This window comes from Lissotriton vulgaris, chromosome 8, assembly GCF_964263255.1.
Source record: "Lissotriton vulgaris chromosome 8, aLisVul1.2, whole genome shotgun sequence".
Taxonomy (NCBI): Eukaryota; Metazoa; Chordata; class Amphibia; order Caudata; family Salamandridae; genus Lissotriton; species Lissotriton vulgaris.
In genome coordinates this window covers 236,059,363-236,079,624 of record NC_141696.1, presented here as the reverse complement: position 1 = coordinate 236,079,624, position 20,262 = coordinate 236,059,363, and the positions used below count along the sequence as shown (strand labels likewise).

At 45.5% G+C, this 20,262-nt stretch overlaps 1 protein-coding gene across 2 annotated transcripts in view; it reads right to left on the bottom strand.

Moving 5' to 3' along the window:
• The window catches only part of RWDD2B (RWD domain containing 2B), a 113,335-nt gene that overhangs the window by 12,171 nt on the left and 80,902 nt on the right, over positions 1–20,262 (bottom strand). For both annotated transcript variants that reach the window (XM_086934022.1, XM_086934024.1), the window contains exon 4: positions 3,253–3,618. In XM_086934022.1, the coding sequence (XP_086790148.1) occupies positions 3,253–3,618 (366 nt within the window). The remainder of the gene's footprint in view (positions 1–3,252; positions 3,619–20,262) is intronic.

Here is a 20,262-nt window from a genome sequence, read left to right as displayed (position 1 = left end):
TCCATGTGATCCTCTAGGATATGTCTGGTGTGATAATTGTTCAAAACTCAAAATATTTGTCATTAAAAATAAATCACTTCTGATGTTTTCTTTTTTTTCCCCAATCAGTCAGCTCTCTCAGATACAATCTTTTAGAACCTTGTTGGCGAACTTCACAAAATAGGTTAGGATCACTGGCAATCTTTCAAGTTAGGTTTCATTTGTCTGTAGACGAGAACGCAGCAGATTAAATTGGCAGAGGATTTCAGAGTTACTCATCTCTTCTTTACCTTCTACACACGACCACTATTCAAATGAACAGGGTCACACAATTTGTGGTCAGATGTATACAGATACAGACGGTGGTGGGGGGGCGGGGGTGGAGCTAAAATCAAAACCTCTGATGAAACCTAAATGACTGCTTTTTGGAAATGATTTATGAATGGGTACAGCTACATTAAACTGACTGCTATTTGGAAATGATGTATGAATGGGTACAGCAACGCTAAACTGGGCTAACAGCTTAATCATATGAGTTTATGAGGTTGTTCTTTCAAACCAGTCAACTTCTCTTTTATAGGGCCCTGATTCTGTGCCAAAACCAGTGATGCAACTCTGTAACCCCCAGAGTAATATTTGACAACCAGTGGCCTTTCAGATTCCTGTATCACATTTGGGGTCAGTTGTACTATCGTCTAAAGTAAGGAATATGAATTGCTACTTACACCTTTTTTGATAGGGTACACATCTTGTTCAAAATGGGTTACTACTGCCATTAAGAAAACTAAGAGAAAACATATAATACACAAAAAAAGACAGCTAGGTGTATCTTAAAAGATAACCTTAAACAACATGTCTAGCAAGCTCTAAAGTGTATGCCCTTGGTCCGTATTAAATGGTCAATTCCATTCAATCAGGTATGGTAATGCACAGGACTCTTTGGGACAAGTGGTCTAGTACCAAATGGCAAGGGTATTGAGATTTTGCCTGAATCTTAAGATTAGCATTCTGAAATCAGATGATCCTTCAAAATTGCTCAAAGCAGGGGGGGTGGGGGCCCTGCCCACAGCACTACCAGATATTAATGAGCACCAAAGGATAAGAAAGGAGTTGATCCCATAGGGGGCCCATCCTTTTTTCATGTAACAATTTTGATATCACTAAATTAATGCAGCAAATAGTATGACGCGATCGAAGGTTAGTCAGTGTGAAATAAATATCTCAAACGTAACACAACTTCTAACTACGGCAAACTTACTTTTTTATACCCTACTGACTCTTCCGTTGAGTGACAGATTGAAGACTACAATCGGTCTCCCTGAACTTGTCATCAATGAATTTTGTGAATGACTGAAAGAAGCTGGTTTCATTTTAATGATCTACCGAGCAAGTAAATAAGTTTAGTGGCAAATGCAATGTATGTATTTTGCTTGGCATGAAGGGAACTTTTTAGTGAGGGTATTGTCCTTGCAACCCCCAATGTGCAGATGGTGAGCAAACATTTTGGAGGGATTGGGAGACAAAGGAATACAGTAGTTGATCTCCAGGAACCTCCTTTATGTTAAGGTCCTAGGTTCATCCACTTGTCCGTCCAAGTGTTCAGGCATCATCACCATTGGCACATCTGAGTTATCTGGTGCCTTTAAAAAGTGTAAAAATAAAAAACAAATAATCTGGGGGGAAGGCACACAAGTTGTAAATGAGACTAGGTTTTTCAATTTATAAACAACATTTTCAGTTGAACGTCAATTTAAGAGTCAATCACTATGGTATCGGTGGATGCTCAGACCAATGGGAAATAGTAAGGAAGGGGAGATGCAATTTGTGATCCTGGCACACAAATAGATGCATTAGACCAAGATTTACAGCTTCTTCTTCTTCACCTCCATGCACGCTGGCTTTGGGTAAACGCTTACCGTGCTGAATTAGAGGCAGGTCCTGTTCTCAAGATTCATCTTAACTCCATTTGATCTTGCAGTGCTGGAACAATAGTGCCATCCCAAATTACCATAAGTAGTGTTTGGCACATGTGACATTTAGCTTAACTTCCTAACTAAAATGGGGTGTGAGCCAAAAAGTGTTGCTAAGAATGCGGACTAGCAGCCATATGTAGATTATGATTCTAATAACTAATCCTACATTTTAATAGCAATGTATTTGAGCAACCTAAATCTCAAATAAAAGTGCGACCTTTGAAATAAAACATTTCTACATAGACTACATCACTGCATAAAAATTGCAACTTGAATTATCTCTTTTGCAGTTTTATCCAGTGCCATTTTCTACGAGACTAAAACACTTGCTCTTTCTTACTATCTAGGAAATGAAGCAAACTCTGTAAGTTTAGAATTTTTTTTTTAAACTGCCATAGGCAAACTTTTTCCCATCTATTTATAAAGCACAGACAGGGACAGATACAGTTTTATACATACCCATATTGTATAAAACAAAATCTAATGCACATTAAGAAGTTATACTAATGGTTTACAAAAAATGAGATGCAAAAGAAGCAGTAGACATGCAGCCAGAACATATACCCTACCCAAATTTTGAAATGGATTTTCACCTTTCTAGTGATTGTTTAGTCAGTTCCATTGCTTCATATTGTTTTAACTCACACATAGCTGAGTCATTACAGTTGTTTTGCTTGGCCACGGAGGTGAGACCACAACCTGAACCAGGTTTTCTTTTATATTTGCAGGTATCTACTTTTTTCCACATAGAGGTAGATATACAATGATCCAGTCCTGCTAGCAATTAGGTACTTCAGTGGGTCTTGCAAAGCTAAGATGTTTAATGAAGCACAGTCAATCTTGCCAAACTACAAATTTGGACTGCTACTGAAAATAAATCCCTCTTCTGGGGAAAAAAGGATTTCAATAATAATCCATCCTCTGAAAGTACAACAATTTTACATGACATCCAATATATGGCTTCATGCGGTTTGCTTGGCTTCTCATACTAAGCCAATACTCCTCAGAAATGAAATGCCTAAAATTAATAGAGCTGAGGATACATCTGAAAGGGGCCAGCAAACTCCTGTATATCATCAGCTTAAGAAAGGAGGGGAAATAGCGACAATGGTGTGTGTAGTAAAGAAGAAAAAGAAATGCAACTGTATGCAAAGCAATATGGCAGAGCATGGTTTAAGGACTGATATCCAGGCCCGCTTAAAAGTAACGCAAACTAAATTTGCCAACCAACCTAAAAAGCTGAAATGTATATTAATTTTAGGATACGTATACAGAAAAGTATAAATCAGATAAAGCAAACCTTGCCCAGAACTCTTCACATGAACTCTGCAGGCCTTCTATACAGACAACACCAGGTTTGCCAGGCATGCTAAATCCAGAAAGGCGGAGTTCCTTTGACCAATCCAAGATATTCTTTCTTTTGTGTTTATTATAGATGTGATGGCTGTAGATCCACATTCTTGTAAAAATGGCATCATTTGATGTTGTCCTCTGCGTGTCTTGTCCAGTGGTGGAGATGAGCTCCTTGCAAAGATAATCAACTGCGTGATCTTTAATCCACTCTGTAGCACTTAGGACACAAACCTCACCGTTGCAACAAGTTCTCAGGTATGTTTCAAGGTCAGTGTTCAGCAGGGCCTGCTGAGCCCGGGTAAGCAAAGGAGCTCTATGACAAAAACAAAAAATGCACGTCATTAACAAAATAAGAAGATCCTACTTCAATGGCAGCACCACCAAGTATTACATAACTGTGTTAACACTATCCCAAATTTCTATAGAATTATAGATGGGTAGCTAATGTTAACGGTAAAGGGTTTCAAATGACATCTCGAGTTTCCTATGAGGTTAACAGAAACCAGTGGTGAAACGGATCGCTACTTGTAAACAGTTATATATTTTGTATAGACCCAGTTTCCAATGTAGGTAAACCAGTGAATCTGCTGTTTAGGTGAAGCCACACACATATCGCTTTCCCACCCCTTCACTGCTCACTCAGGCTCTCCCCAAAAAACACAAATAGTTGGCCTTCTGGGATCATCACTCCAGCAACACCTACCACTGCCTCTTAAAAATGTATTCTATCACTTCTGTCCTGCCACTCGCTTCACCTTCCAAAAAAATAATACTTAGTATCCTTGCACTCTCCGTCATTCCCCCACAAACACATCACTTGGTGTTCTAACATCATTTCTTATGACTCGCTGAGCTCTCCCTCCAAACCAACCAACCAACCTTCCTGCCAAGGCTGTGTGTGCTCTCTACACATTATAAGAGAATAGGGAATCACCATAGCGGAAAGAAGTGATGGTTCTTGGTGACACTGGACCATCACATACATTCGTCCCCCTCTCTTGAGACTGGAAGGAAGCAGGAAGAAGGATGACTGCCTCCACCATTCTACCACCACCTACAGGTCTCTAGAGACACAGGTGAGGTGGAGAAGACAGGTGACCTCTGACTGTGGAAGAGAATATGTTTTGACGGTGGTCAATTGTTTATTGGTCTCCTTTTCAGCAATGTCTGTGATAAATATAAAAAGTAATGTAGCAAGCTTTGCTGGAAATATCAGGGTCAGCCATTTTTGTTTTTGAGGCAGGATCACTATTTTTATTTCCAATTAGAGAGAACAGTGCCAGTGGTAGAGGAGTTGTTAATAATGGTCATGTAAGTGGTGACCAGCACATCCACTGCCACGTGAAAATCTTTAGCTAGGCAAGGACCACTGGGAGGAGTCCGATTTAGTACCAATAAATGCAGATTTGACCTCATCAATGCCAACAGCTGGAAAGAAGGGACATTTTGGTATTGGACTTAGCCTTTTACTGATATTTTTATTCAAGTGTTTCACATTATTATGATAAATTGAAGGTGTTAAAAGCAGGAACTCTGAAAATTAATGTAGTTTTTTTTTCTAGGTAACCACTGCTTCTTGATTTTGGGACCATTTACGTACAGAGAGGAGATAGTTAAAGTGATGAGAGTAGTTAGTCCAGGTAAGTGGCAGGTAGTCCAGATAGATAACAAGACCAGTAGTAGAAATAAAGTTAATACAATGACCAGCGCTATGGGAAAACATTTGACCAATTGCTCCAAATCCAACACACTGCAAAATTCAACAAGGGCACTCCAAGTTGAGGAGGAAGGGTCATCAGCTTTAAAATAAAATCAACTAAAATGAACAGCTTTGATGCAGAAAGAGCTATTGGGGCAATAAAATTGGCCAAAGCATTGCTAAAATAAGTAGCAGGACATGGGGGTGGGAGAGCGACACACACGTAACCTAGTAAAGGATACCACACAGGTGGAAGCAAGATTAAATACCAGGAATTCAGCTTGTAAGGAGCCATTGAGCATAATTGGAGATAGTTTAAAATGATGATGAAATAAAATGTCCACACTGCCAGCTAGTTTCTTTTCCCAAGCAATATTTAGAATACTGTACTGGTCAGACACTGCCAAGGCCAAGGCTAAGGCTAAGTAATGGGTGGAAGTATCACAGATCTAGGTTCTGTTATAACTAATAAATTGCAATTCCCCATAGCACCACAAAAATGATTTCTTGTTATCTGTATTTCCAGCTTGTTCTATGTAAAGCGTTTACATTATATAAATAAAAAAAAGAAAGAAAAAAAATAAAAAATAAATCATAAATTTCCCCCTACGCCTAGGCAAGTGTATAGCGGCATTAAAATCCATGGAAAAAGAAGGGAGGATAAGTCTAAGGGAAGATTCAGTGCTTAGTAGTGTGTTCGACTGGAGTTCTTTAATCACCAAAAGGAAGGGTTCATAACCGGTTGGAAGTCTAAAACCTCTAGTTCTTTGCTTTAGGAACTGCAAAGAAGAGCAACATAATCTGTGGTGGAAACTTCTGAAGTTGCCTGACCAGAGGTACTGGCTGCTGCACCGTTGATTCAGTTGTGAAGGAGTACAGATGGGCCTGCCTTTGGCATGCCACTGGCACGTCACCTGCATACCCACTGCACAGATTTGCCATGGGAGCCCTATTGTATAGTTCTCTGTCCACAACATATGACTGGAGGAGCGAAAGCAAAAAAGAAAACTAGGGCTCAGTCTGGGGATTTTAAGATAGAAGGTAATAAATGCAACAAAGATGTGAGGATGGCGAGCAGGAAGAAACATCCTCTACTTACACCCACCGATACATCAATTCTGAAATCAGTACAAAAGTAATACTACCACTATCATGAATTTATTAACAAAAGAAATTGACTATTATTCATACAAGATTTGGTGCAACACTGCAACTACATAAAAGACTATCAATGGGGTATTTTAGAAAGTTCAGATATCGCGGGCGCACTGCCTCAATTCCTACGTTACAGTGTGTTGAGGGAATGGTCGATGCGTAGTGCGTAAAGAGCAGGCGGAAAACACCCTTAACCACCTGAAAAAAGTCAAAGACTAAACATAAATACACAGCTGTGCTCTCGCAACTACAATAATGTGTTACAACAAATAGTACAATGACCAATGTAATATGATGAACAGAAGCAGAATCTTTCGTGTGTTTCTTATCACAGCAAGGTGATGGTTTATTGTGTCCAGACTTGAGGAATGTCACAGTAAGCCGACACGTGTTTCGTCGTGTACAGTTGAGTCAACACGACTCTTCAGGGCTTTCAACTCAACTTGGTTGAGAACAGTCTGGACCTTGTAGTTGAGGTCTATGTAAGTGGATTTGGAGAGAGACACTAAGTCTTAGAACAGGTTAGTGACTGAGTAGGAATGGTATATCCAGTGGAGTCACGTGCAAATAGCAATGTTTGCCATTATATTCCGCCCTATTAGGTAGGTCAAATTCTTCAAGTGTTAGCACTGAATACGTGTGCGTATCAGGCAGTAACCGGGAGGGGATCCTTCTGTGGAAATGCTTCGGGAAACGGGTTCGTTTCCTCCTTAGCGTAGTGCCGTAGTGCGGTATCCCTCCTCTTTTGGTTCCCGGTCGGCGTCTCTCGTGTACGTGTACAAGGTCCAGACTGTTCTCAACCAAGTTGAGTTGAAAGCCCTGAAGAGTTGTGTTGACTCAACTGTACACGACGAAACACGTGTCGGCTTACTGTGACATTCCTCAAGTCTGGACACAATAAACCATCACCTTGCTGTGATAAGAAACACACGAAAGATTCTGCTTCTGTTCATCATATTACATTGGTCATTGTACTATTTGTTGTAACATTATTGTAGTTGCGAGAGCACAGCTGTGTATAAAAGACTATCAATATTTATGAATACTGCCTAGTAGTACAGTATAACAGTGCCAGCAAATGTCGGGGGTTCTAGTGAAGTTAGGGACAGAGCCAAGTAATATGGGGGAGTTTAATGACTGCAGGGGCAAGGGGTGCCAGCAAATGTCGGGGGTTCTAGTGAAGTTAGGGACAGAGCCAAGTAATATGGGGGAGTTTAATGACTGCAGGGGCAAGGGATTTCCACAAAAGGGGGAAAAGTTATAAACAAGAGCGTACATGACCACTGGGAGGAAGGTCAGACAGAAGTAGAGGACTGAAGCAGGTTGGAACAGGCAGTGAACTGGGAAGTCTGCAAAGGGAAAACTATATGATTACACTAATGCTCCAACGAGGGGTAGAAGGGAAACAAGACCACTATCATATATAATAGTTTGTCTTCTTCTTGGAAGTGATCTCTCTGTGAGGTGAAAAAGATCTTACAAATAGGCAAGAAGCAGATTAATCTCACAGAGTTCAAGGAGAGAACCAGCAACTACTCTGGAAAAAGGAACCCCAGGTGATTCTTTGTGCCAAAGGCACAAGTCTTGCGGTCTAACAGGCACCCTTGGAAGCAATGAAAATAAGGATAATAATGTAAACACACAAGAAGACACATGGAGAACAGAAGGAACAAAGTAACAGGAACTGGGCTCAGGGAAAAGATGGACAGGAATGAAAGTCAGGGACAGAACTGGAATACACAAAACTGAATATTTTGGAAACCTGCACACAACCTAGGACAGGAATTTGCAATCAGAATACAGAATTTAAGACAAGGAATACACATATACAAGAGAGGTCTGGACGTGTGCAATCAGAGCAAGGAACAAGGCAGACACAGGAACAAAGACAGGATTAATAAGAGATAGGCAGCAGACACGAATAGAAAATCAGAACAGGAACATGGAATCAAGTAACAATGAAACCCGAAATCAAAAGGCAATCCTGGAATATAGTAGAAGGGTCAAACTGAGGATAAGAAGACTCAGCAGTAAGTTCATTTGAAAGCCGCAGACAAAAAGAGCAGGAGGCTCAGGCGAGGAGCACAAGAGCAGGGAGTGAGAAAGGTGCAAGGAGTAAAGTAGGTGCAAAGAATCTGGGAATCGCCGATCAAGAGATGGCTGAACGGGGGCGAGGCTAACGCGCCGAGGCGAGATGGCGGATAGTCCGTGAGCTCCGCTGAGCTACGGGACTTTATCATATACTAGCAGGCCGCCCCAGCATTGCCCGGGGCAGAAGGGGGCTGGGGGCAGCATTTCAGGCTTGCGGCAGCGTTGCCTGGGGCGGAAGGGGGCTGGGGGCAGCATTTCAGGCTTGCGTGCACCCATGGCTCCCGCCCGTCCCTCCGCCTGTCCCTCGTTGCGCACCCGCGGCTCTTGGATGGTTCACTTACCGCGGCTCTTGGATGGTTCACTTACCTTACTCGCCGCTCCTCCTCGTGCTGCTGATTTTACCGCTCCACTGCTCCTCCGCTTCTCGCTGGTCGCTTGTCTGCCGCTCGCCGCTCCTCCCCGCGATCATGTCCTCCGCTCTTCCTCTTGCTCCTGAACGCCGCTCCGCCACGCGCCCTCGATGTCATGACGCAGACGTCGCGGCCGGCGCTTCTTTCAGGGGACTACTTTGTTTTGAAAGTTAATTTTTTTAATTTACGTTTTTTAAAAGTTTTATGTAGCCAATGTCCATCTACACACCCTGACAATTTCAAGGATGTATCGGGTGTGTGGATTGGCGATGTGGTTCCCGAGTTTACCTGGCTCAAAGGGTTGTGTTCTCTCTTTATAATAGTAGTATAGATATGGACCTCGTTCACCACCGCTAAGAGCCTACTTTTCACGTCTTCGGCTGGCGGAAACTGGTCTGCAGAGGGCGGAGACATCTTTTCAAGGTTTACCGATGTTTCGTCTTCCATTATGACGAGCAGCTGAGTTCCTCCGTTCTGGACGCGGGCGGCCGCCATTTTGTGCCCGCGCCCTCTCACAACCTAACTCCGCATCTTCATCGCCTCTTGTGGAGTGGCTACTTCACCAAGCACACGCTTTACAGTGCCGGCCAAAATCAGCTACATGGAAGGTATGGCGAATTCCATGCTGTTTTTCTTTGACGTAATGGCATGTTTCCGGTCAGCGGTTTTACTTCTCTGAGGAAGACAGTGTTGCTTTCCTGTTTTTTGGGCGCGGGTGGCTGCTTTATTATGCCGCTGAGCTCGTAGCCCTTATTTGCTGATTGTCTACAGAGAAGATTTTTACTGTGACACTTACTACTAGTTCCTGGCCATACCCTTGTATACTTTCACTAGATTATGGCATTATACCATGTTTTTGCTGACTTTTGCATACATATGTCTCTGGTTCAATGCCTACTTTTCAAATTTTTTACGGCGGATTTCTTTTCCGCTTGGATGCGGGCGGCCGCAATGTTCTTATGCCGCTGAGCCCATATCCTTTCCCAGCTATCAATAACTACTTCGCTGCTTGCTCATGGGATACCCCTCCAACCTCCAATTTGTACCACGCTGCCTCCCTATGTCAAGCTCTCCTCACGAATTGGCTTTGCCCGGGATGTTACTGCTCTGCCTGCTGAACTGCTCTGTGTTAAATGGTCATATTTTTGCTCCCCTTTGAGATACATGGTTGGTGTCTTGGGGAAGTGGATGTAGGACAGTTCTCACATGTGCTTATTCGGTTCCTTTCGTCACCTTTTCCTACGCCACAAATGCTGACACTACGCTTTTGGTCTGTTGTAGTTTATTACTATTGAGGGAGACACTGCTGCGCTTTTTATCCTGTTTCTTTGCCTGAGAGGTTGATTGTGCCTAATCTTCCATTATCTCCTGCAGCTGGATTTCTTCCTTGGCGTTTCACCATGGCGCATGATACAAATAATGTCAAGACTTCTCACACTGTAACAAAACCCAAACGAGTAAAAAACGACCCCCCTTCCCCCATTCATACCTCTCCAAATCCTATCCTGGACTCCATTTTGGAGGAAGTAAGGGGTCTACAGCCTTTCATGAGTGCGACCAATGAAAAGCTTAAACAAATTGAGGAGAGATGGGTCCTTATGGAAGGCAAGGTGCTCAACTTAGAGCAGCGTGTTAGTGATATACAGGATGTTGCCTCTAAAGTTCCTCTATTGGAACAAGAAATTCACAAACTAAAACTTCATACAGAGGACATCGAAAACAGAAACCGTAGTAATAACCTACGCATTTATGGCATTACGGAAAATGTTGAGGGTCAGATATGGTGTCATTCATACAAAAGTTTTTTCATGATCTTTTAGACCTCCAACCTGCGTCACATCCTCTTAACATACAGAGGGCTCATCGTCTAGGTTGTCTTGCTCCCAATGCCTCCACGCCCTGTGGCATTATCCGGTTATTCCTTGAATTCACTGAGTAAATGAATGTTCTTAAGGCTGTCAGGCTTAAACGACGTCTCCTGTGGTCTGGTCATAATATTTTCTTCTCCCAAGACCTCTCCAGTGCAACAAATGCCCGGCGTAAGGAATTTCTTAACCTCCGTCCTCTGATGAGACAGTTGAACATCCAATATGGCATCCTGCATCCATGTTTCTGTAACATTACTCATAATGGCCATACCCGATCATTTGATGATCCACAGAAGCTTCACGCTTATCTGCAGAGTGTCTCTTCAGCTACCATGGACACTAACTCTTGACATCTTCATGGTTTTTGAATGATTTGGGTTTGCCTTCGGCGATGCCATGGCTCATTTCCAACTCTTCTTTGTATTGATTCTTCTCTTGAGAATATTTTTGTTTCTCCTCTCTTCTTTGTCTCCCTTCTCTAATCTCCTGGCACTTGTTGAACCAGAGTTCCCTGAGGTGCCCTTTTTCTCAGGCTTTGTATGTCTATTCTGGCTTTGTCATGGCTTTGTTTTGTGTCCTCCTCCTTTTTGAGGTTCTACCACTTCTTCCTTTTCTTTGTCCGAATTTGCTCTTCTGCTGCCCCCTGTGGCGTCTCCTCGCCCCTGATGTCTTGGTTATCTCTTTCTTCACAGACCTGGCTTCCTTGCCTTGATCTGTCTTCTTATCCCTTTCCTGTTGCTCCTCTCTTTTCTCTTATCCTCCTACCTAGCTTTCTCCTTCTCTGTTTTCTCTTTCTTTCGTGTGCACTCTTTTCTTCGCCCTTTCTTGGTCAATCTATGTTTTCCTTCTTCTGGTTTTTATGTTTTTTGTCGTTGGTCACAATGATTTTGGATGTATTTAATTCTCTTAAGGTGTATGTAATGGGTATATTGTTCTTATGTAATGTATTTTTTTCTGTCTTCTCTTTTGTAGTTTTTCTCCTGCAGTGTGTCTACCCCTAGTGTATTTCCTCCTCCTCACATTCCATCATGTGTAATTTTGTATCGTGGAACGGCTGAGGTCTTGGTCACCCTGTCAAGCGTCAAAAGGTATTATCTCATTTATCCAAACTTAATTCACAAGTTGTTTTTCTTCAAGAGACTCATTGTACAAGTGTTGAATCTTCTAAGTTAAAAAGGCATTGGGTGGGTCAAGTGGTGTTCTCTCCAGCTGTTAACAAAAAAGGGGGTGTTGCTATTTTGTTCCATAAAGGGTTGTCGGTCCAAATTTTATCCTCTCAAAATGATGACGAGGGACGCTGGGTAATGGCTAAGGTTGTGATCCAAAACAAAACTTTGGTCTTATTAAACATTTAATTCTTATCTCCACTATTGATTGTCCCAATATTGTTCTTGCTGGTGACTTCAATCAATGGTTAGATCCATTTTCTGATAGACTTTCCTCAAGCAAATTTCACCCCGATAAGTCTCATAAGTGTTTTCAATCTGCCATTGCCTCGTGTCCCTTTTATGATGTATGGAAAACTTGCAACCTTGACTCCCTGGAATATACCTTTTTTTCAAATGTTCATCATACCCGCTCAAGGATAGACTATATTATGGTTAGTAAGTTTCTCCTCCCTTCAATTCACAAATCCGACATTGGTTCTATTTTTATTTCTGACCATGCTCCTGTTTATGCGGTCCTTGACCTTACCCTAACATCCTCTAGATTCAATCGGTGGAAATTCAATACTTTTCTACTGTCGGATACTGTTTTTGTAAAAGAAGTCACAGTGTTTATTAATGAGTTTTTCACGTTTAATGATCCATCAGACCCCTCTACACCTAATAACTGGGATGCTTTCAAAGCTGCCCTTAGAGCATTCACTATTTCCTATGTTGCTAAAAAGAAGAAAGCAAATAGAACCAAGTATGAAGACCAACTGAAAACTATTAAGCGGCTTGAACATTCATATTTCTCTTCTAAATTCCCTGATGCCCTTCAGAATCTAATTAAGGCAAAAACTGATTGAAGCATGCAATACCTTACTGAAAGTCAAATCTAAGTATCATGGGGGCACAAGGCGGGTAAAATGTTGGCTAACTATCTTAAGATTAAATCTGAACGAAAAACAGTTAGCCCTATTTTTAATGATTCTACTAATAAATTGGTTTCCTCTGATGTAGACATTGCAGAAGTTTTTCATAATTACTACCACACTCTTTATACGGATGACACACACCCTTCAGATGTCAACTTAACCTCTTTCTTTGATGGTCTCCCTCCTCCACCGTCTCTCCCGGGTGAATTTGCCCAATTAGAAAGAGCCATCTCCCCTCAAGAAGTGCTTTAGGCTATCAATGCTCTCAAAAAATCTAAAGCTCCAGGCCCTGATGGATTACCTGTAGAGTTTTACTCTACATTTCATGCCATCTTTGTACCCAAACTGCTCCATTTCCACTGCTAAGGCCTCTGGGTCTTTCCTTGAAGCTCTAATTATCATTATTCCCAGACCCGACAAGGATCATTCCCAATGTAAAAACTATCGCCCGATATCCCTGATTAATTAGGATTGTAAAATTTTTGCCAAAAATCTTGCTTCCCGTCTTGACTCCCTTATCCCACTTTTGATTAAAACGGACCAGGTTGGCTTTGTGAAAGGTAGATTGGCCACAGATAATGCCCGTATGTTTTCTAATATTATTTCCTACAGTAAAACCTTTAAAACTCCACTAGCGGCATTGTCTTTAGATGCAGAGAAAGCCTTCGATCGCATCAATTGGCAATTTAGGTTTCGTACTTTGCAGTGGTATGGGTTTGGACCTTCCTTTATCTCCTTGATTAAAATCCTTTATTCCTCTCCTTGGGATTGTATTTTTGTCAATAACCAGTTTTCTATATTTTTTCCCTTATCCAGGGGTACAAGACAAGGTTGTCCTCTCTCCCCGCTATTGTTTAGCCTAGGCCTTTTTTGGAGTGAATCCGTAATAACCCTAATGTTAATGGTTTTAAATTAGCCTCCATTGAAACGAAAGTCTCTGCATACGCAGATGATATCTTAGTCTATATGGCTAACCCAATCACGTCCCTCCCCCCATTCTTGGAAGAAGTTAGTTTGTATTCTGCCATCTCAGGATACAGACTTAATTTATCCAAGACGGAAGTTTTACCCCTAAATTCTACTTGTTACCAATTCATGTTTTACTCTACGGATTTTACTTGGTGTCCCTCTAAAATAAAATACCTTGGCATTTGGTTTTCCTCATCCCTTGTTGACACACTTAAATTTACTTTCGATTCCCTTATCAAGAAAATCTAATCCCTACTTCAAAGTTGGTCTCCTCTTTTCCTATCTTGGTGGGGTAGACTAGATACCATTAAAATGATGTTTACACTGTTTCCATGCTCCCCATAAAAATACCTAATTCTATGTCAGGACCGGAGGCTTCAGATTATGCTATATCTTCCTTCGCTTTATTAACATAAAGACTCCACAGCAGCTTAGGAAAAGATATAATAAGAACAAAAATGCTTTAAACATAAAGCATTGACGTAATGTTCAACAAAAAATAAACAACAACTCCCAAGAGTCTCTTTGCGTAACAATAGTCCATAGTCCTTTTACGCTGTCCATCATCACTATATAACCGGACTTCTCATCATCTTCCTCCTCTTTCTTCGCTGCTCCCGCAGCCAGATAAGTGCTTTTCTATTTGTTTCCTTTTCATTGTGATTGATTGTCTTGTGTACGATCTTTGGGGGACTCCTTGCATGGTTTATTTCCTTACAGAGTCCCCAGTTGCGGGAACGTTCTTCGTTCCTACACGACTTTATTCCCACTTGTGTGCGGTGTGTACATAGACCGCAAGGGGGCGGCCTGTCGTCTCGCCGACCCTCCGGCGCGCCTCCGCAGTGCGAGGAGCCACGCCGTAGGGTCTGCTTGCGCAGGGGCCGATCCTCGCGTACCCCTCTGACACCTGGTGATCCGGGTCTGTACTTTTGCCCACTTTTTGACGCCCTCTGGGGTCTGTATGGCGGTTCTGACCGCGTGAATCGCCTTCGGGCGAGATCTGTGCACCTCTTTACCCGTGTGTGGCCTAGCGCGCTTGAGGGGTACGTAGACCCGGTCCCGGCGAGGAGGGTCTGCGCGCTTGGGGGTTGGTGCAGCCCACCTGCCACGTCAGCTGGCCCAAAACGTGATCGCAGCCGCTTGGCCTGCCCACATTCGAGAACTTTCTCGGTTGCCGCCCTCTTGGGTGCCCCGCATTTGCCCTTGGTTCCGAGATGGAAGGGGAATACGATGAGGAAGCCTGCCCCTATCTGCAGGATGATGAGTTCTATCAGGCGGTAGACAACTCCATCTATCGTTGCGTGACGGAGGTGGTAGGGCCCATGGAGGACCGCCTTTCCGCCCGCATCGTGGAGGAGTGCGCGAAGCTGGCAGCGGCGCAGGTGCCTCCGTCCCCCGAACTCCCGGGGACGTCCGGCGGGTTGCCACCCGCTCCGAAGAGACCTCGTGGGGAGGGACCTTCATCAGAGGCCCAAGGCGTGGACAGGGGAGCTTTCGAGCGGCTTCGTGACGCCTTCCTGGCCAAGGCGACGGCGGTGCCCCCTGCACCCTTGGTGGACCCTGGCACTTCGGGCGACGTGTCTACTGCGCCCGCCTCCCCGATCTACGACTCTCCGGACACGGATGACGACGGGGAGTCGACCCGTTCTTGGCTTCCGACACCTTCAGCGAAGGAGATGCCCCGAGACGAGTTGGGCATGCTGGACCCGGACGAGATCGTCCACCCCCGTTCCGCGGCCTGGGCCCCGGGGGAGATGGTGGCGAAGTTTGTCGCGGGCAGGCTGCGCAAGCCCCTAGAAAAGGAGGCGAGGGGTTGCCTGCGTGGGGAATGCCCTCGGCCTACTCTGGAAGGGAAAGTGGCCATGACACCAGAGTTGGACCCCAAGATGGCCACCTTCCTGGCGAAATTCATGAAGGACCCCAGGAAGGGGATCGACCGGTCCTGGCGGGCTTGCCAGGACAAGTTGTTGGATGCGGTCGGGCCCGCCACGAAGATCCTCGATATGGCGGAGGAGGCTCGAGTGAATGGCACCGCCATTTCACCGGAGGTGCTCTCCAACTGGGCCCAGAGGGTGATCGTATTTTTGGGCAACGCCAACTGTGCCCTGTCCACGGAGAGGCGGCGTTCGCTCCTTATCAAGCTGGATCCGAAGCTGGAGGACCTGGCCTCGTCGGAGGCAGGTGCCGTGGCTCAGGGTGGCCTCTTCGGTGAGCCTTTCATCCGCGAGCTGGGAAAGTTCGTGAATACGTTCACGTCGCTGGACAAGGCTCAGTCCAGCATCAAGAAGGTCTTCCACCAGCGTTTTTCTGGAGGGGCCGGTCGCGGCAGGGGCCGCGCGATCGGCCGTGGTCAGCAGACCAACAACCGAGGACAAGGCTCCGGAAGAGGTCAGTACCAGACCTCAGCCAACTACACCAACTTCTACCCCACGAGGGGACAGCGCTATGGTGGCAGAGGGTTCAAGAAGAACTCCGGACAAGGAAATGCCCCCGGTAAGTGTACTTTGCTTGGATCAAGTTCCGATTGGGGGGCGGCTGGCAAGCTTTTACGGGGAGTGGGAATTGCTCACTGCCGACGTTTGGGTTTTGCAAACTGTAAGAGGTTTCCATATCGAGTTTTACGACCAGCCAGCTCAGGCGAGGCCCCCGCGCCCGATGGTTTTTTCAGAATCCGACGCGCGATTGATAGACGAAGAGGTCTCAGACTTGCTGCGCAAGGGAGCCATCCGTCTATCAACGCGCCACCCACATGGGTTCCTCAGCAACGTCTTCCTAGTGGACAAGACGGATGGGGGCAAGAGGCCGGTGATCAATCTCAAAGAGTTCAATGGGTGGTTGGTCTACCGTCACTTCAAGATGGAGGGGATCCACCTCCTTCGAGACGTGCTCCTCCCTCGGGATTGGATGGTACGACTGGATCTCAAGGATGCCTACTTGGTCGTTCCCATCCACCCCCCTCATCGTCGTTTCCTACAATTCCTGTGGGACGACAAGGTGTTCGAATTCACCGCCCTGCCGTTCGGTCTTTCTTCGGCCCTGTGGTGCTTCACGAAGGTCCTCCACCCGGTGGTGGAGTTTCTCAGAAGTCAGGGGGTCCGGATGCTTGTATACTTAGACGACATCCTCCTCATGGGGCAGTGCCCGGAGGTGTTGGCGGGCCAGCTGCGTCAAGCTGTCGGCCTGCTTCAGAGACTAGGGTTCGTCATCAACGGCTCCAAGTCGGTTTTGGTTCTCACTCAGCAGATCACCTTTTTGGGTTTCGTGGTGGACTCGGTACAGGCGGTCTTGAGCCTGCCGGGTCGGAAGGTCGCGAAGATTCGACACCTGCTTCGGCAGACGATCGCAAGGGAGCGTACGTCACTGCGTCATATCGCCAAGGTGGTGGGCCTTCTCTCGTCCTCCATCCAGGCGATTTTCCCGGGCCCGCTGCACTACAGGGCTCTGCAACGCTTGAAGGCGCAGCATCTGCGCCGTGGGATGTGTTACGACCAGTGGGTTCCCCTCACGGACGAAGTGAAGGAGGAAATGTCATGGTGGCTGTCTCACATGGAGGCATGGAATGGGCGAGCGATCTTCAGTTCGGCTCCGGACCTGATCATAGAGTCCGACGCCAGCAGGTCGGGCTGGGGCGCCCGGTGCGGGGATTTTTCCACCGGCGGCGCCTGGTCGTCAGAAGAACAACAATTGCATATCAATTGTTTGGTGCTCCTTGCGGGCTCCTTCGCAGTTCGCTGTTGGACCAAAGACTCGGTCAAGGCTTGTGTCCTGTTACGGATGGACAATATTTCGGCGGTTCGGTATGTGAACCACCTAGGAGGTCCTCGTTCCCGCGCCTTGGCGGATTTAGCGAAGGATTTCTGGGATTATTGCCTGTCTCGTCACATTGCGGTGACGGCGGAGTATCTGCCAGGCCAGTGCAATCAGGTAGCGGATTGGCACTCTCGGCATCTCAGGGACGCCAGCCAGTGGAAACTGGATCCGGAAGTCTTCCGGTGGCTACACTCCCTTTGGGGTCCCTTCTCGGTGGACCTCTTTGCGTCCCGTCTCGACCACCAGCTGCCGCGGTTTTACAGCTGGAGGCCGGACCCTCTAGCGGAGGCCACGGACGCGTTCTTGCAGGATTGGAGTCGGGAACAGCCGTTCGCGTTTCCCCCGTTCTCCATGATCATGCGAACGGCGGCTCAAATACGCCGCCAGGGTGCGGAACTGGTGTTGGTTACACCGCTGTGGAGGTCTCAAGTATGGTTTCCGGTTCTTCTGGAACTTTCTTGGGATTTTCCAATCCTACTCCCCCTGTTTCCTCTGCTCCTGACGAACCCGGATCAGGAACCTCACCCTCTCGTCGTGCAGAACACTCTCCGCCTCGTGGCGTGGAGGCTCTCAGGAGACGCTGGGCGCTCCCGGGCCTTTCGGGGTCGGCTGAGCACTTGCTCTCCAAAGCATGGGCCGACAGTACGACGAAGCGTTACAGATCCGCTTGGCTTAAGTGGATGTGTTGGTGTTTACGAAGGGATCTGGATACCGTGGTCGCAGGCCTTGTTCCCGTGCTGAATTTCCTGGCGCATTTGGCCGACAAGGGTCTAGCGTATAGGACGATCAATGCTATCCGGTCTGCGATTTCTGCGGGCCATGATAACATCGATGGCCACCCGGTAGGGGAACATCCTTTTGTGTGTCGGCTTCTGCGGGCTGTTCGCCTCGCACTGCCGCCAGAACCCAGGTACTCCATCCTTTGGGACGTCAATTTGGTTCTGAATTTGTTCCTGTCGTGGCCAGCCAATTCTTATCTGTCTCTTAAGGAGCTGTCGGCGAAGTTAGCCATGTTGTTGTGTCTGGTTTCTTGTAGGCGCGTCTCGGACGTGTGCGCGCTGGATGTCTCTGCACGCGTTTTTTCCCCGGATGGGGTTACTTTCACCGTGGGCCGGCGTACTAAGACGTTGTCGCGTTCCATTTCTTATCCAGCCTTTACTGACACTCCTAAGTTGTGTGTCGTGCAATGCCTCAAAGCATATGAGGACCTGACCTTGGATCTGCGCCCTCCGGGCGAGCGTCAGTTGTTGATTGCCCTGCGGAAGCCACACAAAGCTGTCTCCTCCCCTACTATTGCTCGGTGGGTGCGATGGGTCATGCAAGAAGCAGGCATCAATACTTCTCTCTTTGGAGCACACTCCGCCAGGGGGGCCATGGCCTCTAAGGCATTCTCGGTGGGTGCTCGTCTGGAGGACCTAATGCGCGCGGCGGATTGGTCCTCGGATTCCACCTTCAAGAGGTTTTATTTTAAGCCGGTGGTGGATTTGGCTCAGTTGGTGGTAAGTAAGCTTTAAACTAGCATAATCTGAAGCCTCCGGTCCTGACATAGAATCGAAATTTGCCTAGCTTACGTAACGGTAAGTTTCAATTCTATTAAGGACACGGAGGCGAGGATTATCCCACCCGGGCCACAGTGGTGTCTCTACCCACCCGTATGGCAGTAAGTAAAGCGTTTTCCTTTACATTGTCAGTACTGTGTTGTTCACTGACTGCTCCTCGCCTTGTTGTCGCATTCCTGGGCCACCTCGCTGACGCTGTTCCTTTTTTGACAGGCAACGACGGTGCTAAGCAGGACCAATGAGGCTCAAGCGTGATCTGCGCAAAGAAAGAGGAGGAAGATGATGAGAAGTCCGGTTATATAGTGATGATGGACAGCGTAAAAGGACTATGGACTATTGTTACGCAAAGAGACTCTTGGGAGTTGTTGTTTATTTTTTGTTGAACATTACGTCAATGCTTTATGTTTAAAGCATTTTTGTTCTTATTATATCTTTTCCTAAGCTGCTGTGGAGTCTTTATGTTAATAAAGCGAAGGAAGGTATAGCATAATCCTCGCCTCCGTGTCCTTAATAGAATTGAAACTTACCGTTACGTAAGCTAGGCAAATTTCGATTCATATTTTGTTCGCTTAAACTATTTGTTCTAAATTTCTATGGAATGACAAACACCCTTTGCTTTGCAAAAACTCATCCGTCCCAAGAACGAAGGAGGTGACAATTTTCCCAACTTCAAAACATACCACTCTGCCTTTGTCAGTAAACAATCCTTTTCTTTAGCTTACGATTTTATGGATTCCCCAATACCTAGATGGGTTGTATTTGAATGCTCTTTACTAAAAGACTTTTCGTTTCAACATACTGTCTTTATGTCCAATTGTTCTTTTTTGTCCAAACACCCAGTTCTAAAGCATTATCAAACACTGTTGCGTGACACATTCTCTAAGGACTTATCTCCTCTCAAATGTTTTTTATCATCCACTGTGTGGTATAATAAGTTTCTCAAATACAAGGGCAAGTCTTTATATTTCAAAAATTCGAAAGAGAAAGGTATTTTCTTTGTTCACCAATTCTTTTCCAATAACGCTATTCTTCCTTTCCCTGAGATGCAAAATATATATCAGTTGTCCACCTCGTGCTTACCTGAATTTACCCACATAACTGATGCTATACAATCTCACCTATTGACCCTTTCTTCACCCGACGATATCTTACCCTCTTTCTCTCCCTCATCTCCACTTTATCCTTTGTTTTCTCTTCAACAGCCTAAAGCTGCCTTTGTCTATAAAATACTGTTATCAAATGTTATTAACCGACCCAAATCATCAATTGAGATGACTTGGGAAAATGATTTAGATGTTTCGTTATCTGTTGAT